Source organism: Muntiacus reevesi, chromosome 1 (assembly GCF_963930625.1).
Source record: "Muntiacus reevesi chromosome 1, mMunRee1.1, whole genome shotgun sequence".
NCBI lineage: Eukaryota > Metazoa > Chordata > Mammalia > Artiodactyla > Cervidae > Muntiacus > Muntiacus reevesi.
The window spans coordinates 150,379,764-150,403,770 of NC_089249.1; the positions used below are offsets into that span (position 1 = coordinate 150,379,764).

Genomic DNA, 24,007 nt, shown 5'->3' on the forward strand with positions numbered 1-24,007 from the left:
GCTTGAATATTCAGCATATTCAGCTTGCAGAAGAAGAATATTCTTCTCCTGGTGCCTTGCGGATTTTATCTTAGTCCTCACACGATCCCTCTGATCCCATTCTACAGGTGTGGGAACTGAGGCATAGCAAGGCTAAGTAACCTGCCCAAGACTACAGAGCTAGTAAGTGGCAGTTGGGTTCACACCATTCTGTCTGATTCCAAAGCCTTTGCTTTTTCTGGAGAGGTCAGAGAAGTGGGGTGCAAGAAGGATAGTGAAGATGGCCAGTGGGGTGAGGAGGGGAGCCCCCCTGCAAGGGCTGCCTCCTGGAAATCTAGGGTGGGAATGTGCAGAACTGGAGAGAGGGTTGCCCTGTATGCAGGTGGGGGATAGGAAGGATGGGGGCAGAGGTGTCGTCAGCACTGGGCTGGCGAAGAAGTGGGAACCATTGAGCAGCGGCTGAGGAACCCATCATTGAGAGGGCTGCCACTCATAGGAGCTGTGACTGGGACTCCAACCTGCTGGGTACAGCGGCTCTGAGAGATTCCTCACTATCCCAGGCAGGGAGGAGCCCCCCGGACCTCAGAGAATAAAGATCAGTCAAAGAACCAATGACAGCTGCTCATCTACAATTGCTACCTTATTTTAGAAAAATAATACGAATTTTAAGACTAAAAAACTAAGAAACGTGTAACTAAAATTACAAGGGAAAATGTTATCAAAGTTAGTAATTCAGCCCATAATCCAAAAACAAGCAGCGTATCTGTGTGCAAGTGGGTGTCTGTGACTTCGCTCTCAGCCCTTCGTTCTCTCTCTTTCCTCGTCCCCCACTTACAAAAATATGACGAGGCAATTTGTTTTATCCATCATTCCTCCCCCATCAGCCCTCCACACGCAATCCTCGATGGATTCTTGGTGGAGTCTTGAGGCTGAAGGGTATTAAGAGCAAACCCTTTGGAGTTAGACAGATACAGTTTAAATTCCTCCTCCTTTACCCGATGGTTAGGGGCAAGTCACTTCACTTCTCTGAGCCTCGGTTTCCTTATCTGCAAGCTGGGATTCTAACGTCTTCTCATAGGGTTGCTGTGAGGAGTAAGAGAGAGTACGCAGGATACCAGGCAGAGTGCAGATCATAGTGGGGCCCAGCCCCTCGCCTGCTGCCCCACCCCGGGTCCCCGTGGCCCCGGGCTTTGCTGCACAGGAGAGCTGTTCTCAGCCTCTGACTCATCACCGGGCAGTTTCTCCCTTGCCCCCAAGAGGGTGAGCCCTCTGTCTCTATCTGCCTCCCAGCGTCTGGCACAGGGTTGGACCTAAGAGGAATTTGTGACTGTTGCCAAATTTAATTTGGTTTAGTCTTAAAATTCCTATTATTTTTCTAAAATAAGGTAACAAACTTATTTTTCTCTGGAAACAAAATCTCTGTCCCAAGCTGACTCAGTTCTGTGAATTCCTCCCCCTTTTCCTAGAATATTGGCGGCTTCACACACTCACCCACATGCACATACACACTCATGCGGATCTTTCATCCCTGCTTCTGGGCCCGGGCTGGTTCCGGGTGGTAATAGGAACCAGCAGGGCAGTGGGTGCCGGCGACCCAGCCTGTGCACCAGCACGGAGCTGAGTTTTATACTCATCAGCACATTTCATTTTAGCGTATCCGGCCTCACGGACACTGCCGCTGGGCGCTGTGACTCTGTCACACAGGGGACCGAACAGGCTCAAGGTGACACACAGGCCGTCCAGATTTCACCGGGCCAGCTGCGGACAGGACGGAGCCAGTACCGGGAGGCCCAGTAGCCAGCCTCACAAACAAAGGTGTGGGCATTCCACACTGCCACCGCACCCAGCGGGCTGGGACCTAGCAGGAAGGGCCGAGAGGTCACTGCTGGTCAGCATCCAGGGTCCCTGGCGTGCACACAGCCACACACCCATACACACACCCACACGTCTGCCACCAGCAGGGAGGCACACACACACACACACACACCCCTCTGCCACCAGCAGGGAGGTGCACACACACACACACACCCCTCTGCCACCAGCAGGGAGACACACATACACACACACACACACACACACACACACCCCTCTGCCACCAGCAGGGAGACACACACACACACACACCCCTCTGCCACCAGCAGGGAGGCCAGGCCCAGGACCAGGGAACTCCTCAAGGAGCTGCCCTTCCACTAGGTTTCTGCTCCCCACACCCCTGCCTCCCCCAGCCTCCCTTCCCACTCTCCCAGTCATCCCCCGCAGCAATGCAGCTGCCCGAGACCCTGGCGGCGGGGCCCACTCTGCGCACAGAGCCCTGCTGCGAGCCGCCGTCAGAGCAGTGCTGTGGGGGTCTGCGAGCCGCAGGACCCCCTGAGTGACCTGGGCCGGCTGTGCAACCGCTCTGGGTGTCCGTGTCTCCCTCTGTGAACCGGGGACAGTGGTACCAACCTGACAGGGGGTGTGGGAGGAGGTAATGGGGTCACAGAGGGAAGGCCAGCCCCAGCAAGCCTGGATGGATGTGGCCTGCTCATCCTCAATCCCTAATGGAGCAGCCAAGACTCCTTCTAAGTGAGCACCCGCCCTCCTCTCTGCCTCCTCGGGCTTCCTCCTGCCCCTGAGCGCGCCCTCAGCTCTGCCCAGAGCCAGCTTTGGGAAAAGAACAATGAAATTGGCAGAAGACCCCACTAGGAGCCAGGGGTCAGGATTTGGGTTCCTGGCTTAGCCCTGCCTGACTGGCTGTGCAAGGTGGGAAAGCCCTCCTCCATCACTGGACTGAAGTGGTGGCCGGGCTGATTTCAGGGACAGGAAGGACTTTGAGACCAGGAGGTGGGGGCAGAAACAAACCTCCTGGCAGAAGAAAACGCATAAACACACAGAGGGGGAAGGAAACCACAGCCTGGGGAATGTCAGGAATGGTGTTTGGAGGACTTTAGAGTTTATCTCCAACTTTTGAGATCACGGGCAGGGTTTCTCCTCCCACGGTGCTTGCAATCACACATGCACACACACACACGTATGCCTACATTCATGGCTCCACAAATCTGAGTGATTTGATTTGGTTCTGGTAGAAAAGGAGCTGGATGACTGACACTAGACAATGAGCTAGAGACTGTGCACTCAAGTGCTTTTCACAGATTATCTCACTCGAACCTCCTAGAAATGCTGGGCAATCAGAGCTGTTATTAACCCATTCTACAGACGAGCAAACTGAGGCTCCAAGATGTGTAGCGACTTGCTCACGGGCACAGAGTCATGAGTGGCTGGCTGGAAATAGACTCAGGTCTCTCCGACATAAACCCCTGACTAAGGGACGGCTTTCCTGAGGCTCTGGCCCCAGCCTTCTGATGGCCTCAGTGCTGTAACAGCACTTTCTGAGTTTGCTGCTGGCTTTATTCCCTCTATTTCTGGCAGTCTGGAGAACTGGTTCTCCCCTCATTGATACAGGACCCCAGAGCCAAAGCTCCCTTTAGCATCATCTGACCCAACTGCCTTCTTTTTTACAGGAGGAAAGACAGAGTGTGTTAAGGGCGCACACAGCCCAGGCCCATGGGAGGAGTTGAGAAAATGCAGGCATCACTGTTATTACCACAGAGGGCAGGAGGCTTCGTCAGATCCACCCAGTGCCAGAGCTGGGTTTGGACCCAGGACTAGACAGAGCCCCTTTTCTCTAGGGACCATGGACTAGAGAAATGGCTCTGCATCTAGGACCAGAAAAGGGGTGATGATGGGGAGCTACCGTCCATCTGCTCTGATCTTAAAATCCATGAAAACCATGCAGGGAACCCAGTCAGGGCTGAACAGGTAACTCACCTTCGTGGCTCAGCACCCATCCCCTCAACCCCCTCTGCCCAGTCACACCAGACCACTCACCCACACACCTGTGAGAGGCAAGACCAGTGGATCATCCGCGCTTGTAGATGTGGAAACTGAGGTCCAGGCCGGGCCAGTGGGCTTTCCCGGAACCCTGGGGGAGGTAGAGGCAGTGGGGGGTCAACTCCCATCCCCTCTGCCTACCCCCACTGAGGCAGGAGCTGGGTGAGGAGGGACCTCACCTGCCCTACCTTTCTGGGGCAGGCCCGCATGGGAGCCACGTGGGGTGGGGGCGGGGCCCTGTGTGCAGAGCCCAGAGGCTTGCTCTGTGTCATCACTGATGACATTCCAGTTGAGCAGGAAGAGCTTATTTCTGAGGGCTGCCACCTGGTGACTTTTATTTCTGCAGCATCAGCCTCCACAGGGTCGGTGTGATGAGGTGGAAAGAACAGGGGCCCTGGAGGGAGGCAGGTCTGAGCTTGAATCCTGGTACTTTCCCCCACAACCTGTGGGGCTGGCTGGGCAGCTCTTCTCTGAGTCTCTGTCTCCTCACCAGTAAAAGGAGGATGTGTTCCTGCTTCTCAGTCTGCTGCGCAGGTTCAGAGCCACAGTGCACGGGCGTGCCCAGTGGACAGTCGATGGCCGAGAAATGTTCATTCTCTTTCCTCCTTCTCATTGCCCCTCCCCTGAAAGAGAATTAGTCAGCTCTCAGGAACTGACTCTGAAACACAGATTACTACAAAGTCCTCAGGGGCAAAGTTTGAACTGCAAGGCAGACATTTTCCTTCAGAATCAATGGGGTCACAAAGAACTGAACACAACTGAGCACACACACACACACACACAACCTGTGCAGACACATATAGATTAATAAGCCATTGGTACATTAAGAGAGCTTCTATTGAAATCCCCTAAAATAGCTAAAGTGAAAGTCATGCAGTCCTGTCCGACTCTTTGCAACCTCACGGACTATATAGTCCACAGAATTCTCCAGGCCAGAATACTGAAGTGGGTAGCCTTTCCCTTCTCCAGGAGATTTTCCCAACCCAGGGATCGAACCCAGGTCTCCCGCATTGCAGGTGGATTCTTTACCAGCTGAGTCCTACATTTCTTTCTTTGGGGGTCACCTTTTGAAGTAAAGGGACTAGCCATCTGAGACCCATCCTTATATCTGCCAAGTTAGCACACACCTGCTCTGTAGGGTCTCATCCTAACCCTGATATTCACTACAGGTTCTGCCAGATCATCCACCTTTGTCGATTACCCACCCAGCTGTGGCAGCGTGGATCTTCAGGCTTCCCTGCGGATCACAACCACTGATCCTTTTGCTCTGTTAAAAAGAGATACACTGGCCAGTCATTTTCACTCGGCTCTCCACAGTATGAGAGTCTAGGGTAGTGTTTCTATCAAGTTCCCAGGTGATGCTGATGCTACTGTCATGAGACCCCGCTTTGAGAAGCACTCATCTGGGGTAGTTAGGTGCAGGGACTCTGGGGCTAAGCTGTGGGTTCCCAGCTCTGCTACCATGTAGCAGGGCCACTTAGGGTCACAGGTGCCTCTTCTGTAAAATTGGGATAATTGTAGTCCTTACCTTCTTGATAACCCATGTAAATTTTGTGCCTCATGTATAGTAAGTGCTCAATAAAATGCACTTTTATTCATATAGCAAAAAACCCAGCATTTCCAGGTTTCAGTCCAGGCTGTCACACTGGTCGTGTGTCCTTGAGGACATCATCTCACCTCAGTGTTCCCATCTGTAGTAACAGGGTGATGATGACCCACTTTACATTCCACACAGGGCTTTCTGAGGATCACGTGGTATCTGCAATGAGTGCACTTTGTAAATGGTAAGCACCGCACAAAGAGTTGCAGCGAGGTGTTGGGGGTAACAACATGAACTTGAAGAAGGGGACCTAGCATGAAATATCCGAAGAATCTGCCTCTGTGAGCCCAGCTCTAAAATGAGGGAAATATTGGTGAGGGCCTCAGAGGAGCTGCGAAATGTCCTGAGAACCCTTGCCTGTGCCTCGCTCTCACCCTCAGCTAGTACCAGGATCTACCCAGCTACTGAAGGGCAGCGCTGGAGCCTGGGCCCTGCCTCGTCCCCTCCCACAGGTCTGCCATGGAGCAGCCACCGAACTTGAGCCCGTCCAGCTTGAAGCCTGGGCAGACTCTCCCACTGGCCAGCACCCTCTCCAGTAGACCCTGGAGCCCCCAGCTCAAGGGGTCCTGATGAGGATGAACAACAGAAAGGGTGGGGTGTCCTGCCCCAGCTCACCCGGGGCGGCCCTCAGTCAACATCTCCCGGCAAGAGACCCTGTCAGCCCCCTCCCAGTCTGCCTCCAAATATATTGCCTCTGGGAGCCATCAACTCTGGAAGTGAATTCCTTGCAGCCATCAGAGGTTTCACAGCAATTTCATTCTCCAGGAGAGAGGAGGAATAGCCCCTCCCTTCTCCAGGAGGGGAGGGGGCAGTCAGAGGCCTGTTTAATTTAATTTAACGCACCATGGCTTGCCAGGTTGCCCCTGGTAACAGCTTCAGCTACTGCTTCAGTTACAACCAGAAGAATTTTTAAAGAGACAGCTCATTTTAGGACCAGAATTGCACTGCAGAGTGAATGGTCTCTCTACTAGGGATGGAGGTTTGGAACCCAAGCACAAGGAGGTCTGAAGCCAGGCCTGTTTATACCATGAACTCCACTTCTAATTTGCAACCCTATAAGCCCTCCTGCAAATGGTACCTTGAGTGGAATCTGAGGAGGGGGTCCATTTGGAATTTATCAGAGAGATGTCACTCAGCTAGCTACTTCTCTGAAAATCACAGTTTTAGTCTTCAAGTAGAAGGGAAGAGAGTGAACATTCAGGAGTTGCCCCAGCAATTCAGGCTCTCTGCCACTAGATGGTAGGATTGCTTACTTGGTGCAAACGATTAACTTATCCAAGACTATCCGAACAGTGGTAAAACCACTGGGTTTCAAGTCTGGATAGTAACCAGCGTGTCACCCTGAGCAAGCTGCTTCACCTTTGTGGTCTCAATGTTCTCAGGGATATAATAATGGGGTTGATCAAAACAACCGAGTGCTGTTGACAAGGGTTGGGTCTAGGACTACGAGGGCATCAGTTTATGTCCCAACTCTGTCATGTACTGTGTGATTTGGACACATAACTTAATTCCTTGCATCTTGAATAGCAAACAAGAGGGTGGCTATGACCCAGGGAGAGCCTGAGAGTAGCACATTGCTCTTCAACCTTGGGGACCTGTGGACCCTACGGGGCATCCGGGGCCCTAGGAGCACAGTGGTAGGGGGCGCTGTTAGGAAGTGGGGTAAGGCAGGATGGCTCTCGATGCCAGAGCCTGAGACCTCGACACCCCATCTAGAACTGAAATAGGGTAAAGCAGCCTCCCAGACACTCCTAACCCTGCATGTCTCTGACCCAAACCAGGAGAAAGGGGGCAGATATTTATGGATATTTGTGGAAGGCTGGGCACTGCCTCACAATGCCCTTTCGCAGATAAGGATATAGCCTCTGAGGGGTAACACATCCAGCCAGGGCCACCCTGCTCTTCTGGCCAGGCCCGTTAGGCACCGAGTCCCTGCTGTGGGCACTGCAGGCCTCCCCTTGTCTAGTACAAATGCTCTCACTGTGGTCGTGATTCCTTGTCAGGAGCCTGAAAAGGGGAGCGGGTTCTGTCTCCCCACCATGACTCAGCCTGGCCCACCTCAAAGTGGGCATGAAACCAGAGGTCGTGGGATCATACCCACAGGCAGCCCGGGGGCCTGAAGCACACGTGCTTTGGTCCTTTGTGTGGACAGGTGCTGACCTGGTGTCAAGGTCCTGGGCCAGCTTGGCCATGAACCTGAGTCCCCTCCCCATGTCCCAGGTCCTGTGTATGTACAGCAGGTTAAGGTTATCCGGCAGCCCATCCCAGCTTTTTGCTTTGGTCAGTATTCTCCACTGAGCTCTCATGGATGCCCCTTAATCCTTAGACCTGCCGGTCTCCCTTCTAGACAGCCCTGTACCCAGCCAAAGCCCCCATACACATATTCCCACCTAAGTTAACAGGGTAACTTTCCAAGGTGATGTGGACGTAAAAACACACGGGGTCCTGGCACTCCCCAGCTCAAACCCTTGCTATGGCTCCCCATTGCCTGGCAGATGACTTCCTGGTTCTGAGCCTGGCATTCAGGGGCCCCTCCTGATGTGCCCCTGCTGGCTCCTCCCTTCGCCCCTTATAACTGGGGTGCTGGTCACCCCAGGCTGCATGCAGCCCCTGACACACCTGCTCACTCATCTCTGAGTTTTTGCACAAATGTGCTCTCCATCTGATGTCCTCTCGCTGTATCCACCTTGGTGGTTCCTACTTGTCCCTGAGAACTCTGCTCCAGCACGCCCTCCTCTGGAAGCTTTGGGGGTCCCCCTGGATCATGTAGGAAACCTCCTCCCACAGCCCCTGGTATTCCTTCTGCTCACTGTGTCTTGGTCTGGCTTTCCCGCCAGACCTGGCTTGGGCCTGGGCTCACATCTCTCTCCTATGGGCAATCACACCACTCACTGGGATCTAATCACAGGTCCCCCTTCCTCTCTTTCTCTGAACAGGTCGCCTCAGAACAGCCACCGCCTAACTTGTCAGTGTTAGCTCCCCCCATGCCTCCATTCTAACTCACCATGCTCCATGCTCCTCAACTGCCCACACGTGTCCAGACTGAGCCTCCATCTGGAATGCCCTTGTGCCCCACCCTCTGAAATACCACTCCAATTCAAGACCCATCTTATGGCCCACCCAGTGTGTGTGTGTGTTAGCCACTCAGCCATGTCTGACTCTTTGCAACTCCATGGACAATAGCCCACCAGGCTCCTCTGTCCGTGGAATTCTCCAGGCAAGAACACTGGAGTGGGTTGCCATTCCCTTCTCCAGGGGATCTTCCCGACCCAGGGATTGAACCCGGGTCTCCTGCATTGCGGGCAGATTCTTCACCGTCTGCCCTCTGTGAGACCTTCCTAGTCTTCTGGCTGGAACCAGTTTCCCCCTCCTGCTCCACTTGTCTGCATCCACCTCTTGGTCTTGATCAAAGTCTGCTCCATAATAGGCTATGGGTGAGCCAGTGTGATGAGAGGAGCTAGGGCTTTGGAGACTAACAAATGGGGTTCAAATCCCAGCTCTGACACCTGCATGCTGTGTGACCTTGGGTGAGTCATTCTACCTCTCTGAACCTCAGTCTATCTCTCTGTAAAATGGGAGTGACACCTGCCTCTTAGGTTGTGAGATTGAGATGATGGGTGTCAGATCCTGGCACGTGGCAGGTGCCCCTTCAAGCCCTGTTATTTATGCCTGAGTCTGTCTTCCAGGCAGGTTGTGAGTCCACCCAGGGTGTGGCTCCCATTCAGTGCCACAGCCCCATAAGCATCCAACACAGGGCCTCACACCAGAGATGCCCAGAAATGCTGGCTTGACTGAACACTTCGTTCCAACCACTGAGGGTGGGGGGTGGAGGCATAACAGGACCCTAAGCTGAGAAGGCCACGGTGGGTAGGGGGTGGTGAGTGCAGAATGCAGCCTGGAAATCAACCACGGGAGATGAATGTGGAGGGAGGGGCCGGAGCCTGAGGCAGAGCTGCTGATATGCACTGGGGGTTTTATTGGTTTTCATTAAAATTCCTTCCAGAGGCTGGAGCAGCTACTCCCATAAATAACGGCATAAATATTTTATCTGGTGCCCAAGTCAGTCTAAATGCACAGCAAAGTTGGCAAGAATAACAATGGGAAACAAGTTTGGTGGGGGGGACCCTGGGCTTCAGCTAAACTCACTCACATGCCCAGAGGGGCTTCTCAGGGAGGTGGAAGGCGAGAGATGGGGCCAACGGGGAGATGCAGGTAGATGGCGGGGAAGAGAAGGTGCCCAGTGGAGAGTGGGCCTTGCGGTGGGGGCACTGGGAGCCCAGGGGAGGGGAGGGGAGGAAATGGATCCCGTGCCTGCTGTGTGATGGACCCCTTGCTTGGGGCATTCACTCAGTTCATCTTGTCAAATCCTCTGTGGTCAGAGAAGTGAAGTGACTTGCCCAGGGTCACCCAGCCAGCCAGTGGCAGATCCAGGCATGATTATGATCAAGAGTGTACTTGCTGCTTCTTGGGGTTCACTGAAAGCATAGGACTCTATGAACAATGTCCCCAGTGCCTCAATAGCAGCAGTACAAGCCATTCTCTGCTTCCCTAGATCCCGATGGAGGAGAAAAGGTGCTGGTACTTCACCATGGCAACGCTCTTCATCAGGTCAGGCTGGGAGTGGGGATGGAATGGTGGGGAGGGACGGGGGTTGGGGGGGAGGTGGGGCCTGGAACCCAGGGGGGAAATGACTGAGCCCAGCTCCATGGCAAGGGCACTTCTAATTCCCCTCCCTGCCACTAGCCTGGGGAGAACTCGGGGCAACCTGGGGACCACTGGGAGGGTCCTGATCAGCCACATCCCCTTCTCCGGCACAGGTTAGATGGCATATTCCTGGAGCTGGGCAGCGAGGAGCAGAAGAGGCTGCCGGCCTTCAACCGCACGCTGGCCTTGTTGCAGCAGGTCCTCAAGTCCTCGGACCCCCACCCCCGAGGTCAGGCTCGTGGGGGGTGAATGGGGGGGTGGGGATGAGAAGGGGTTAGGCTCTCCCTGCACCCATGGCTAGCCCTGCCAGTCTTGTCGCGGTCCCCACCTCTAGTTCCGTTTCTCTCTCCCTCACCCTGTCCCCTCCACTCCCTCTTCCCCTCAAGGCGCTCACACCCATCACCCAGTGAGCGTGCGCCTGCACACCACTCCAAGGGCATGTGTCCAGGCCTGTCTGTAACCCAGAGTGTGAGAGACAGAGCGCTGCCCACTTCAGCCTCTTGTCCCCGTTTTGTGGCGGGGGAATGAAGGCCCTTCTGGAGATGGGTGGGGTCCCTGTCACACCCAGACCAGAGCTACAGAGCTGGGGGAGAGCTGGGGTCAGACAGCAGAAGGCACCTTCCGTGAGGGCCCCTAAGGGATGTAGAAAACGCAAAACAAGCCCTGAAATCTTCCTCCCTTCACTCGCAAGTCCCCTCTGCCCTCCTTTGCTTCTCCTTCTCCCTGAGTGGCCCGCAGTGATTGCCGCCCCTGCCCCCCACTTTGTCCTCGCAGGGCTGGCACTCCCCTCTCCTTCTCCTCCCTGAGATGACTCTCCCCTCGCCCCCCAGCTCTGGCCTGGTGCTACCTGGGGATGCTGCTGGAGAGGAAGGACACCTTCTCCACCACGCCCATGGGTATCCATGACTGCGGGTTTTCGGGAACTGACCCCCTGGACTGCTTTGGCAAGGTATGTCCCCCTGGTTACACTCACCCTCCAAACCTGGATGAAGCCTGACACCCCAGCCTCCTCTTCCTGGAACCCGCTGCTTCTCTGGGTTTCTCCCCACCTCCACGCCCTACTCAGGAAGTGCCCTTACTCCAGACCTTTCTCTCCATCCCAAACAAAAGCAAAATGAGTCAGACCCTCCCAATGCCTGGTCTGGTTTACCCCATTTTCCAGGCCTGTCTTCTAAGCTAGTTGCAATTTTCCAATGCTTTGGCCTCCTGATGCAAAGAACTGACTCATTGGAAAAGACCTGATACTGGGAAAGATTGAAGGCAGGAGGAAAAGGGGACGACAGAGGATGAGATGGTTGGATGGCATCACCGACTTGATGGACATGAGTTTGAGCAAGCTTCAGGAGTTGGTGATGGACAGGGAAGCCTGACGTGCTGTCATCCATGGGGTCACAAAGAGTCAGACACAACTGAGTGACTGAACTGAACTGAACCCTCAGGCTTTTCCCCTTTGCAGCCCCATGGCACAGTGGAAAGAAAATGAGCTTGGCACGGTGTGGATGCCAGCTCTGCTCACAGGCCCTGTGACCCTAAAACAAGTCATTTCTGTCCCTGAACCTCCTTATATGTTGATTATGTGATCTGTCCACCTTCTAGGATATTGAGAGACTCAAAGAAGGTAGTGGATGAAACTGTCTACTGTAAACTTTAAAGTGTTGTTCCAGCCTTATTCTTGACACCTCATTTCGGTGGCAGTTTTCACACTGAGCTCAGGTTTTTAAGATTTTCCTGGAGGACAGGAACCCTGTGATTCTCATCCCCCTGTGCAGTCAGCATGATGCCCTCGGGCAGGTCCCTAGTGTTGGCTGGTGGGTGATGAGCAGTTTCTTGGTAAGAGATCTCAGAACAGAGTGGAGCATAAACTCTGGTTCACATGCGCTTCAAGAGTTGTGTCTGATTTAACACACTGCCTTTGACCCTCCTTGGGAACCTACTCTTTGTCGAGCACAAAGGTGGAAAGATGGGGCCCCTGCCCTGAAGGCGTTCACTGTCTCAGAGGCAGCAACATACACAAGGCAGAAGCTGTCAGTAACAGTACTGGGAATGGGGCGAGTGCTTTGGCCCAGGTAGAAACACTGTGTGAGTTTGGGGGAGGTAGAGGCTGATTCTGGCCCCTCTTCCCACCTGCCCTGGAAAAATGAGGGAGCACACATTGATATGTCTGAGCAAGAGGGGTTGACCTGGGGTCTGGAGGGATTCACTGGACACGTCTATGAAAATGGCAGAGAACATAGCAGTGAGTTAGGCTCTTGGGAGTTGAGTGCCAATGAGTTGTACCCCAAAGTGTTGGGCCCCATGATATGACTGAACTTAGAGCTGGAAGGTGGATGTGGGGGATGAAAACTTTGTGGTGATATGGCCCTACTTAGAGATGACATCCCAGTTCTAGCAAACAGCCAGACAGATGGTTTGCTCTTACCCTTGTCCCTTACCCAGGCCATCGAGATTGCCAAGGACCAACTTCCCATCCTTAATCGCCTAGCCAAAATCTTCCACTTCCTCGGAAAGCAGGATATGGCCATTGGCACCTGCAACATGGCCCTGGACGTCCTACGAGATCCAGAGCTCAACTGGCAGGCGTACTGCACAAGGGCCAAGGTGAGTCAGCCTGCAGCTCTGCCTCATCCCGCCGTTGGGAATCAGAGAACAAGGGCCAAGGCCCTGTGGCCAGAGCCAGAGGTCAGGGAGCCCTCACGGTAGAAGGGAGCTTCGGTGTCATCAAGGCTCACAGTTTGTGTTCTCTAAGATTATCAAGTGAGGGAATGAAGGAGCTTACCACCCACTGCTCATCCCTTCTACAGTGACCTGGCTAGCTACCTGCCAGCCCCCTCTCTGATTAGCCCCTCAGGCAGTCAGACTGACCTGGGTAGAATTCTGGCCTCTCCATTTATCACTGTGGGACCTGGGACAAGCAAGCCACTTACCCCTCCAGACCTCCATTCCCAAATCTGGAAGATACGGATCATAACACCTGTGTTAGCAGGTTATCAGACTAAATGAGGTAACATCTAAAGCAGGTGCCAGGAGCATGGGAGGTGCTTGTAGAAGGCAGAGGGTATACTGGAGGAAATCTAATGTCATAAAGCAGGGCTCTGGCTCTCAAGACAGCTAGCCTTGGTTCAAATCCCACATCATCACTTACACTCTTGCCTAAATTCCGAGCCCCACTCTCTTCATCTATAAACAGGCTGAAGGTAATTGTACCTGCCTCACAGAGTTGTTATGAGGCTTAAATTAGATTCTGTGTGTAAAACTCAGTACTGAGCACATAGTAAGAGTTCATAAGTAGTTGATTACTACTATTAGGTTTATTTTTAACTGGCTCACTGGCTCTTAAGACAGTCCACTATGGTCATTCAGCTCCACAGATTACTAATTTAACCAAGAGCTGCCTGCCTCTGGCTTCCCCACACTGGTCTCAGATCTGCCCTCAGGAGTCCCCACAGAATGCACTGCTTGGGGGCAGAGACCTGGACCTCTGACTTTACTTTGCTCCAGGCTAGACAGCCTTATCTATTACCTTTCATGGGACATGAGGGCGAATCTGCTTCCTGGGTCTTGGACCCATTGACATAACCATTTTGCCAGCAGTTACTAGTTAGGGTCTCTGCCTATAAGGCTCTTCTCTCAAATGTCCAATTGGCTTCCTCCCTCACTTTATGGAGGGCTTGAAAAGGCAGCTGCTAACAGCCATCTTCCTGAAAATGTCAGCCTCTCACCAACACATTGTGTCCTCCTGTGTTGGTTTATTTTTTCTTCTTAGCATTTATCATTCCCTAACATACTATGATGATATGTTTATTCCTAACATATGATGATTTATGTTTATTTCTCTCCCCCCACCAGCTAAAATACATGCTCCATGAGGGCAGGGAATTTTGTCATTTTGCTCTCTACTATATATCCTAGAACAGTACCTGGCACATAGCAGGCTCCTGACGATCTGTTGAATGAATGAATAATCTGAGCACCCACCAGTTGCTAGGTCCTGGCTAGAACATGCTCTCTCCATTGTCATGGTAACTCTCCAAGGAAGATCTTAGTGTACTGATTTCTCAGATGTGGAAAATGAGGCTCACAGAGGTTATGCAAGTAAAGAGCAGGAAGGGCTGGAATTCAGCCAAGTTCAACTGGCTACAAAGCCAAAGATTCCCACCCCTACCCCACCTCCACCCCACCCCCACCTTATGAAGCTATCTTAGAACCAGAGCCTACTGATAGCTATAAAGAATTAATACCTTCAATGACAACAACCCCTTTTTCTTACTTCCTCTTTCTCCACCTCTTCCTACCTCTCCAGAACCTTTAGATTTTCTAAATGCTCCAAACAGATGTGGGGGGAAAGGGAGGGAGTGGTGATGAAAGCAAGGGTCCAGAATCATTTGTAATTTGATGCTTGTAAGCTGGGGCCACCTGCCATTCTTCCCACACTACTTGCTTACACAGACCCTCACAAAATCGGTGCTGCCATCCCGTCTCAAATAACTCCCTCCCCTAGTCAGCTGTATCCCATCACCTGTTTATTTTTTCACTGCACTCGTCACCACTTGAAGTGGTACCGTTTACTTGTTTATGATCATCATCCCTACTAGAATGTTAAGTTCTGCCAGGGCAGGGACCTCATCTATCTTATCACCACTGCACTCCAGTACCTAGCACAGGCCTGGCATTGGTGGGCACTCAGGACATATTTGTTGAATGAATGAGTGAGAGAATGAATGAATGGCTCTTACTTCATCCAACCCCCTTCATTGCACAGAGAGGGGAACTAACGCCCAGAAAGAGGCTGGTCCAAGCTGGCACAGGACCAAGACTTAGCACTTCTGAGTCCCAGTCTCAGGGGCTTTCAACTGTACCACAGAAACTCCCTCAGTTGCTGTTGAGGAAAAAAACGCAGGCTTTATTGACGACAGTAAAGAAGCCAGGGGTCCTGGCTTGGAGCATCTTCCCTCAGCTGACTCTTTGTGGGCAGATCCACATCAGAGCCTACCTGCACGACCTGGAGCGAGGCAAGCTGGGGCTTGGGGGCATGCCTGACAGGAACCACCTGGCCTGCGCCAAGGCTGACCTCGAGGAAGTGGTCAAGGTGTGCCCAGGCCTCAAGACCTACCTGGACATCGGCCAGGTAAGGCAGCCTCTTGGCTTGGGTAGTCACTGGCTTACTAAAAAAACCTGTGAACTCTGTGTCAGGCCAGGCCTGGGCAGTGAGGACACGGGGAGGCATGTGGGGGCATCCTTGTGCCTGATAACAGTACCTGCCTCCTACAGCTACAGGGAGGGTTATAGATGGTGATGCACCGACAGGGTTCAGAACAGGGCCCAGTTCTTTCTCAGCGCTCAGAGAGCGTGGGCCATTATTCTGTATCCTTCTGTGCCTTCTGTGAACAGGGAATTATTACCGAGAGGTTACAATATCATTTGTGAGAGAAAACTGGGCCCTGAGAGGGTCCCGCTCAAGGTTATATGGCCAAGATTGGTGGGGCTGGAGCTGGAATCAGAGACAGCACTGTCTCCTTCTCCAGGAGAGGGAGACCAAACTTTGCGATGAATAATTGTCGAAGGAGGGAAGGGTGGGAATGACCGCATGGAATTTTTAAAACAGCACGTTGTGGGAATGGAATGAAGGGGGAGCAGCGAGAGAGCCGGGGAGGAAGGCTCATGCCGCCGCCCCCACCCCAGGTCTACTACTACATGGGCGTGGACGCCGTGCAGGAGCTGCTGGCGGTGGACGAGGCGGCGCTGAACCAGGCGCTGGTCTTCCTGGCCAAGGCCGGCGAGTCGGAGCTGGGCGCCACGCTGCCGGAGCTGCAGCTGCTGCGCGGCAAGTGCCTGCGCATCAAGGGCGAGGAGGCCAACGCGGCGGCTTGCTTCAAGCGCGCCGTGGAGCTCGACGACGCGGGCTGCAGCCACGCCGAGGGCTTCGGCTGCCTGCTCGAGGCGCTGCTGGCGCAGTGGAGCCAAGCGCAGCTCAGCGACGGCGAGGTGGGCCGCGAGGTGGACGTGTGGCTGCGGCGCGCCCAGGACAAGTACCCGGCGGCGCGCCTGCGGCAGGAGCTGCAGCGCGTGTGGCGCGCGCACACGGACGAGGTGCTGGGGCTGGCCCGGGCCTTGGTGGCCCAGGGACGGCCGGCGCTGGTGCGGCTGCTCTTCGAGACCATGGAGCGCAAGGGCGAGGGTGCGAGCTCCCTGCGGGACCGCCGCGCGTTCTCCTTCTGAGGGTCCCTGCGGCTCCCCTTCCCTCCCCACCGCTCGGAGATGGTTGGACCTGGTCCAGGCGCTGGAAACCGGCTCGCTGTGCCATAGTCTGGCGGGTAAGCGGAGCCCATCAGACTCTTTCGGGAGTTGGAATGGGGACCTGAGACACAAGGACAGTAGGACGTGTCCACGGAGGCAACAGGGCCTGATCCAGGAGCGCAAGGGAGGCTGGCGGCAGATGCGAGGGGCCAGTGGGAAACTGCCGATGGGAAGGCCCAAATTGTGCAAATACGCAGAAGAATAACATGGTGTCTCCCAAGAGCTACGGAAGGTAATTGCCTCCATTTTGGCAGGTGCTCTAGTACCCAGGAGCCTGTTATTGGATTCTCGTGAGCCAGACTCTAACCTTATAATAAGGCCCCCTCTACTTAGGTTGACTGGAGTAGGTCTCAGGTCTGGCAGTGGGAGAAGTCGTGGCTAGAGCAGAGGGCACAGCTGCCAGCTCACGGATAAGGGTGGGAACGCAGTCTACACCTGGCTGCTCAGCGCTCTTTCCTGCCCTCTTCACAGTCTTCCAGCAGGCCTCATTCTTGGCCAACTTGGTCTGAAGGACCCTCAAACTCCCTGAAATAAGGCCCATTGGTAGAACCTTCCCTTGACTTCTCTATTCTTGGGGGAATGTAAGGGCCCCACCCAAGGAATTGCTGCCTGTACCCAATCTCAAACCTTCTACCAGACACTGAAGAAAATCTTGGAATTTTACACTCTTGAAATCGAAGTCATAGAATCATAGATGTAGAATTTCATTGTCAAAGACTTCGGCTTTGATTGTTAGCAAATCTGGGAATCACCAAGCTAGATTCTTATGGTCCTACTAACAAGAGCTAATTTAACCTAAAACTCTAAAAAAACCAAGTTCTTTCCAGACTGCAAGAGTGTTGGTTGTATGTAATTGCAATGACAAGAGCCCCCCCACCCCCCGCCCCAACTCCCCGGCCCATAATGGTTTGTGATGTATTTTGCATTTCCTTCCCCTACTTAAAAAAAAAAAAAGTTATGCTCACTGCTTTACTCATTTTTCTGACACTCAGACGGTAGCAGAGATAGGCCAGCACCCCTGCCTTACTTCTCCTGTCCCCAGTGATAGGTAGAGAACAGACCGAGAAGTGCGGTCCCTAGAGATCTCTCATTCTGGGAAGACTGGGAGCCCTGGGAGGGAAGTGGCTTGCTCAGAGTCACACTCCCTAGACTGCCCATCCTGTCCCTCCAACTTACTTACAGCATTTTTCAGGTTTGGAAAACTACTAATAAACTGATAACACTAAAGCATGAAGTGTTTATGTGTCACCTGTCACCCAGGGCACTCTGATATCCATTGGCATAATGCTGTCATTCCAGGTGCCTGTGAAATCTTGAAAGTAAGGCCTCCCGAGGCCTCTGAGTTCCATCCCAGGCCTCATGAAGACTTCCTTTCCCTCCTTCCTTCCTCTCCATTGCAGCAGAGTCCGGGAGGTGACTGGACAGCAGGCAGCACACACAGCCTGTCCACTTCTCCCACATCACTTCTCTACCCGTGACTGTGACCTGTGACCTTCCCTAGGACAGATGGTGGTGGTTTAGTCGCTCAGTTGTGTTTGACTCTTGCAACCTTATGGATTGTAGTCCACCAGGCTCCTCTTTCCATGGGATTTTCCAGGCAAGAACACTGGAGTGGATTGCCGTTTCCTTCTCCAGGAGATCTTCCCAACCCAGGGATCAAACCTGGGTCTCCTGCATTGCAGGCATATTCTTTACCAACTGAGCCACCAGGAAGACAGGAACCCATCTCTTTCTTCTCCTACTTCCCAGACAAACAAACTGAATTCAAGGTGGTTTGCTGGTAAAGCTGGGAAGCTGGTGAGGTTTGTTGCCTCCACTAGGCTTCCCAGTTTGTCTTCTTCCTTGCTTTTCCTGTCCCCAAGGTTATGCATTTCTCCCTCCGTTGCCTCCTCCTCCTGCCAAAACTTTTCAATAAACTTTCTGATAATCTCATTCACATTAATCATATAAATGACTAACAAATGCCCACTAGAGCTTTTGTCAGGAGTATCTGCATACTAGCCAAAAGTCGAAAAGAGAAAAGAAACCCCACTTCCAGGACTGCCTCCTATGTGCAAGGCACTTCATATATGTAAACTCATTCAGTTCTCTCACCAGTCCTGAAGAGTAGGCATTGCAATCATCATTTTACAGATAAGAACACAGAGACATTGAACAAGGTCCCAGATGAGCATGGGAAGAGCCAGGCTTTGAACCAGACTTACCCCATTGAATGCTCCCTCCTGGGACACAGCCCTTCCTGGGAGATGAGTGGTCTCAGTTGGGCCTGTGATCACCAACACAGCCTGTCACTACCCTGCTCCCTCCCCACAGTGCACTAGTCACCCTGATCACAAACTGCCTTCCTTCTGCGTCTTTGTTCATCCTATTCCTCCACGGACTTTTCTTCCTATCATTTTTATCCCTAGTGCTCAGTTCAAACCTGCCTCTTCCAGGAATTCTTGCCAGATCCTCCAGCTGTCATCCCTCACCCCGTTCTGTGTACACCCTCAGGGCACTGTGTCTCCTGCATTGCTTACATTCCTTTATCCTTGCACCATAATGATCTCACCATGTCTGCTGTCCCCATTCGATGACGCTGGTTCTTTTCAATAAGGACCACCCATGGCCCTGCACTGAACTTGGCACATAAGATAGGCTCAGTTTGGGTTGTTGTACTGAGTAAACTCACAGCAGGGACATGGCTACCTCAGTCCCAAACAGGTGACTCCATCACCGGGTCCACAAGGGCTGAGGGTGGGACCAAGACTACCCCCTAGGGACCTTTGCAGGCTAGAGCTCAATGAGAAAGCATGGACTTTCTTTCCACCTCCTCTCCAGCTTTAGGGGAAATCCCCCAATTTGTGGCCAGGAAGCCGAGGCCCAGAAAAGGAAACTGAGGCAAGAGAGCAGGGAGTTGCCCAAGGTCAAACAATGAATCAGTGACAGATACTAACTTGAACCCCACCTCCAGACTCTCGGGCCAGTGATCTCTGCCCTTTGGGCTGCCTCCTAGTCAAGTTTACTTCTGTCAAGTTCAGGAAGACTATAGGCCTTCGAGTCACTCACTTAACATTTATCAAGCACTTGTCAAGCGCCAAGCATAGCTCCAGGCTCTGGGGCTAAGTGGAGAGCAGACTAGCTCCTGCCCACGCCTTCAGGGAGCTCACAGTCTGGAGCATATAGAGTGGGTCATGCAGGGCCTCGTGGGCCACAGTGGGGACTGTGGAAGACCCAATGTGATGCTCTCGGAGGTGTAAACTGGCAAAGCTGGCTATCCCACCCTCCACACTGGTCATGTTCATTCTGTGTTACTGACCTTTCCCCCAGCCCAGTGGGGAGGAGAGGGTGGCTATCCCTGGGGCTCAGGACCTGGCCTTGGCCACTCCTCTTCAGCAAGCCACTGCAGAGGCCAGGCCTGGCAGGCACCCGGGATCACGGCTCTGGCTTGTAGTGGGAGGCTAGTGGGTGGGTGATCTTTATTCAATTACAGCTTCGAGTCCTGTGAAACACCCCTGCCTACTGGGCGGCTGGGAGGACAACTGTCTGTCACATAGCTGAAGCAGCAGGCACTCCTTAGGGGAGCACTGCAGAGTAAAAGCCTTAATGACCCCATAATCAGAGTAATGAAGATGAATCGCACCTTGTGCTGCCTGCCCATTCCTTCCTCTGTGTCTAGCAGCCAACATCAGATGCCAGAAACTCCTGTTTAGTCAGTATGAGCAAGGCATGTTTAAGATCATGAAAACAGGTGAGATTTTTCAGTTACAGGTTTCTAGAAGCTCAATATTAAAAATAATCTCAGCCATCACCTCTTCCAGCCTCTCCTCTAAATCAGAATTCCTCTCAATAGTGAGTGTTCTGAAAGAGTATCTAAACCAATTGCTTGCCTCTGGTAGACAGGCAGATCACTACCTCTTGAAGGCATCAGTCCATTTTTTTAAGTCTTCTGAGTTTGTCTTTCTATTGCGTTGAAACCTTCTTTTATGTAATCTGTATGTCTTGATTCAAGTCCACCTTCACCACACAGTGAAAGTGAAAGTCACACAGTTGTGTCCAACTCTTTGCAACCCCATGGACTATACAGTCCATGGAATTCTCTAGGCCAGAATACTGGAGTGGGTAGCCTATCCCTTCTCCAGGGGATCTTCCCAACCCAGGGATCGAACCCAGGTCTCCTGCATTGCAGGCAGATTCTTTACCAACTGAGCCACAGGGAAGCCCAAGAATACTGGAGTGGGTAGCCTATCCCTTCTCCAGTGGATCTTCCCGACCCAGGAATCGAACTAGGAGCAGATGCTAAAAAGCAGTCTGTGACCTTGAACAAGTCACTTGGCTCTTTCCCCCATTCTCTCTGTAAGGTGTGTGAGGTGTTCAGGGGGTGGGTGGCTGCCCACTCTACCGGCAGCCAGGCACAGCTCCGACCTGCCTCCAGCCACCAGTGCCCAGCCTGGAGCCGACACACAGCGGTGCAGCGGTGCCAGCAGTTGAAAGCAGAACAGAACAGGGCTTCTCCCAACCCTAATCAAGCCCCGAGGGAACACCCTGTGTGGATGATGGTGGCTGGATGCCAAATGAAGTGAAATATCTCCTTTTCTCAGGCTGTTAACTTTTTTTCTTGTTTAAGGAAGGGGAGGATAATGACATTTAGCACTTTACAACTCAGCAGTAAAATGAGCAGATGGAAACAGATCCCCAGCATCGTGGGCATGCTTCCAGCAAGAAACCCTCCCTGGCTCTAGCTCTGGCTCCATGGGGCCGAAGTTACTGGCAAGGTTTGCTGATGGGGTGAAGGACACCGCCTGCTCCCTCCCGCCCCAGCTCCTCCCACAGGCAACCCCTCCAGGTTGCACATTGTTGGCAGTGCTGGCCCCCACCCAATACCTGCGTCTTGTCTCTGGTCACTGTGTTCCACCTCCTGGAGCACTGTTCCTATACACCAGGTCTGTCCGGGGTGTGACCTCTCTAGTTTAGAGATGAGGAGGAGCAGAGGTAGGAGGGACGGGTTCTTAGAGAGCTTGCTCAGTCGCTTCAGTTGTGACCGACTGTTTGTGACCCCGTGGACTGAGTCTGCCAGGTTCCTGTCTCCAGAGAATTCTCCAGGCAAGAATACTGGGGTGGGCAGCCATGCCCTCCTCCAGGGGATCTTCCTGACCCAGGGATCAAACCTGCATCTCCTATGTTGCAGGAGGATTCTTTACCATCTGAGCCACCAGTGGTGAGTAAAAACTGTTGTGGAGCTGTGGAAAAGCTCCAGCTGGCCTCTAGGTGGCCACAGAAGAACAATTTGAGCACAGAAGGTTCCCACAGGGAGGTTAAAAAAAGAGTTGTCATCTGTGGCTGATTCATGTCAATGTATGGCAAAAAACCACCACAATGTTGTAAAGTAATTAGCCTCCAATTATAATAAATAAGTTAATTTTTAAAAATGTTTTTAAAGTTGTCCTTGTCATCATCAAAACTATTATTTACTGAGAACTCTCCATTGGCCAGTCCCCATGGCTCATGTTTCACACACCTCACCTCATTTTAACCTTCCCAAGCCCAGGAGCTATGTATTGGCACTGTCTGCATTTTACAGATGAAGAAACTGAGGTTCAGAGAGGTTCAATAACTTTCCTGAGGTCCCTCAAGGCAGGCAGGCTAAAGAGTACTTATGAATGGCTTTTTAACTGTTTTTGAGTTTAGATTACTTTTTCTCTTCTATCACATATGTTGCTCTATTAACTGCACACTTAAAAAAATCTGAATGCACTTTTCATGTTTGTTTCCAAACTAGTCAATAGCTCTGTGCTGGGACTTGTTCTATCTTAGCATGTAAATTGTTTGATTAAATTGCAGCTCTTCTGTGAGCTTTATTTGTAATCCACAAAGTCAAAGAAACAAATAGAAGAACCCCTACTGTGATGGAGAGCGATTGCCTGCATCATCTGCCCAGCACACCTCCCTGCTGAGAATAGCATCTCTCCTTCCTGGGCTACTAAACCACTCCTTCCCCACTCGGAGTGGTGGCAGAGGGCTGTCAATCATAATACCCCACTCCTGACTGCAAACGTTAACATGTGACCAAGGTTGGACCAATTACAGTCCTTCCCAGAGAGTTTTCCATCTGGGTGCAAGGGACAGAAAGAAGATGCTCTCAGTCTGTCTGCTGGAACAGCTATTAGCAACTGTCCCCAAAAGGATTACTCATTTGAAAAGACCCTGATGCTGGGAGATTGAAGGCAGGAGGAGAAGGGAACGACAGAGGATGAGATGGTTGGATGGCATCACTGACTCAATAGACATGAGTATGAGTAAACTCCGGAAGTTGGTGATGGACAGGGGAGGCCTGGCGTGCTGTGATTCATGGGGTCGCAAAGAGTAGGACACGACTGAGCGACTGGACTGAACTGAACTGTGGGCATCAAAGATCTGAAAACAGTATCTTAAACAAGACTGTGTGTTTATCTTGTGAGGCTAGCTCATGAATCACCTCACTGTCCCTTCTCTGCTCACCCACCAGGTACCCGGTAAGGTCATCCTACTGCAAGCTCCTGACACTCTCCACCTGTCTGGAAGCACTGGGTAGCTGACAGCCATGGGAGTAGCTTTCAAACAATGGGGCATGGAAATTGCATAAATACTCAAGCCTCCTAAGCCGGGGTGGGTGGGGGGATAGGATAATTTGGAGGAATGTGAGATTAAGGCCCAGTGGCCCATAGAAGTAAGATGTTCATTTTTTATCACACCCTGTATTCATTTCGAGCTTTCTTCTCACTTCCCTACTCTTTTCTCAGTGCTTCCTGAGATCATCTCCCAAATAAACTAGTAAGTACAAGTGAAAGTCACTCAGTCATGTCCAACTCTTTGCGACCCCATGGACTATACAGTTCATGGAATTCTCCAGGCCAGAATACTGGAGTGGGTAGCCTTTCCCTTCTCCAGGGGATCTTCCCAACCCAGGGATCGAACCCAGGTCTCCCACATTACAGGTGGATTCTTTACCATTTGAGCCACAAGGGAAGCCCAAGAATACTGGAGTGGGTAGTCTATCCCTTCTCCAGTGGAGCTTCCCGACCCAGGAATCAAACTGGGGTCTCCTGCATTGCAGGTGGATTCTTTACCAGCTGAGCTACCAGGGAAGCCCTGCGTGCCCTCAGATCTTTGACTCAGGATCTGCTTCTGGGGGGGACAAGCTTTAGATACCCTTGAAGTCCTCCCTCATCCCAAGAGGAAGACTCTGCCACCTCCAAGTATTCACATGGCACCTTGTTTGTACCTCTATTAAATACACCATGGCCTACCTTGTAGTATTTATTAAGTATAAAATAGGAAGGAGGAGGGAGATGGGAAGGTGGTTCAAGAAGGAAGGGACATATGTATACCTATGGATGATTCATGTTGATATTTGGCAGAAACCAACAAAATTCTGTAAAGCAATTATCCTTCAATTAAAAATAAATAAAAATTTTAAAAATAAATAAAATAGGAAGAAATAAGTGTTTTTTGAGTACTATGCCTTATTCCAGGTGTCTTGTGTTCATTCATTCATTAACTTAATTCATTTTAAAATATTCATTTATTAACATTAATTAGTGA

General features: G+C 52.1%; 1 protein-coding gene across 2 annotated transcripts in view; it reads left to right on the plus strand.

The window, feature by feature from the left end:
* Positions 1 to 23,793, plus strand: part of TTC22 (tetratricopeptide repeat domain 22) — a 29,730-nt gene extending 5,937 nt beyond the window's left edge. The window contains exons 2-8 of one of the 2 annotated variants that reach the window (XR_010660013.1): positions 10,002 to 10,057; positions 10,267 to 10,382; positions 10,984 to 11,102; positions 12,590 to 12,751; positions 15,126 to 15,278; positions 15,833 to 16,679; positions 21,520 to 23,793. Coding sequence is in view for 1 of the 2 variants with exons in the window: in XM_065912247.1 (XP_065768319.1) it covers positions 10,002 to 10,057; positions 10,267 to 10,382; positions 10,984 to 11,102; positions 12,590 to 12,751; positions 15,126 to 15,278; positions 15,833 to 16,369 (1,143 nt within the window). In the remaining variant the exon portion in view is untranslated. Of the gene's footprint in view, positions 1 to 10,001; positions 10,058 to 10,266; positions 10,383 to 10,983; positions 11,103 to 12,589; positions 12,752 to 15,125; positions 15,279 to 15,832; positions 21,489 to 21,519 lie in introns of those variants that run through there. The other variant, XM_065912247.1, reaches the window with a different exon arrangement.
* The last annotated feature ends 214 nt before the right edge of the window (positions 23,794 to 24,007 follow it).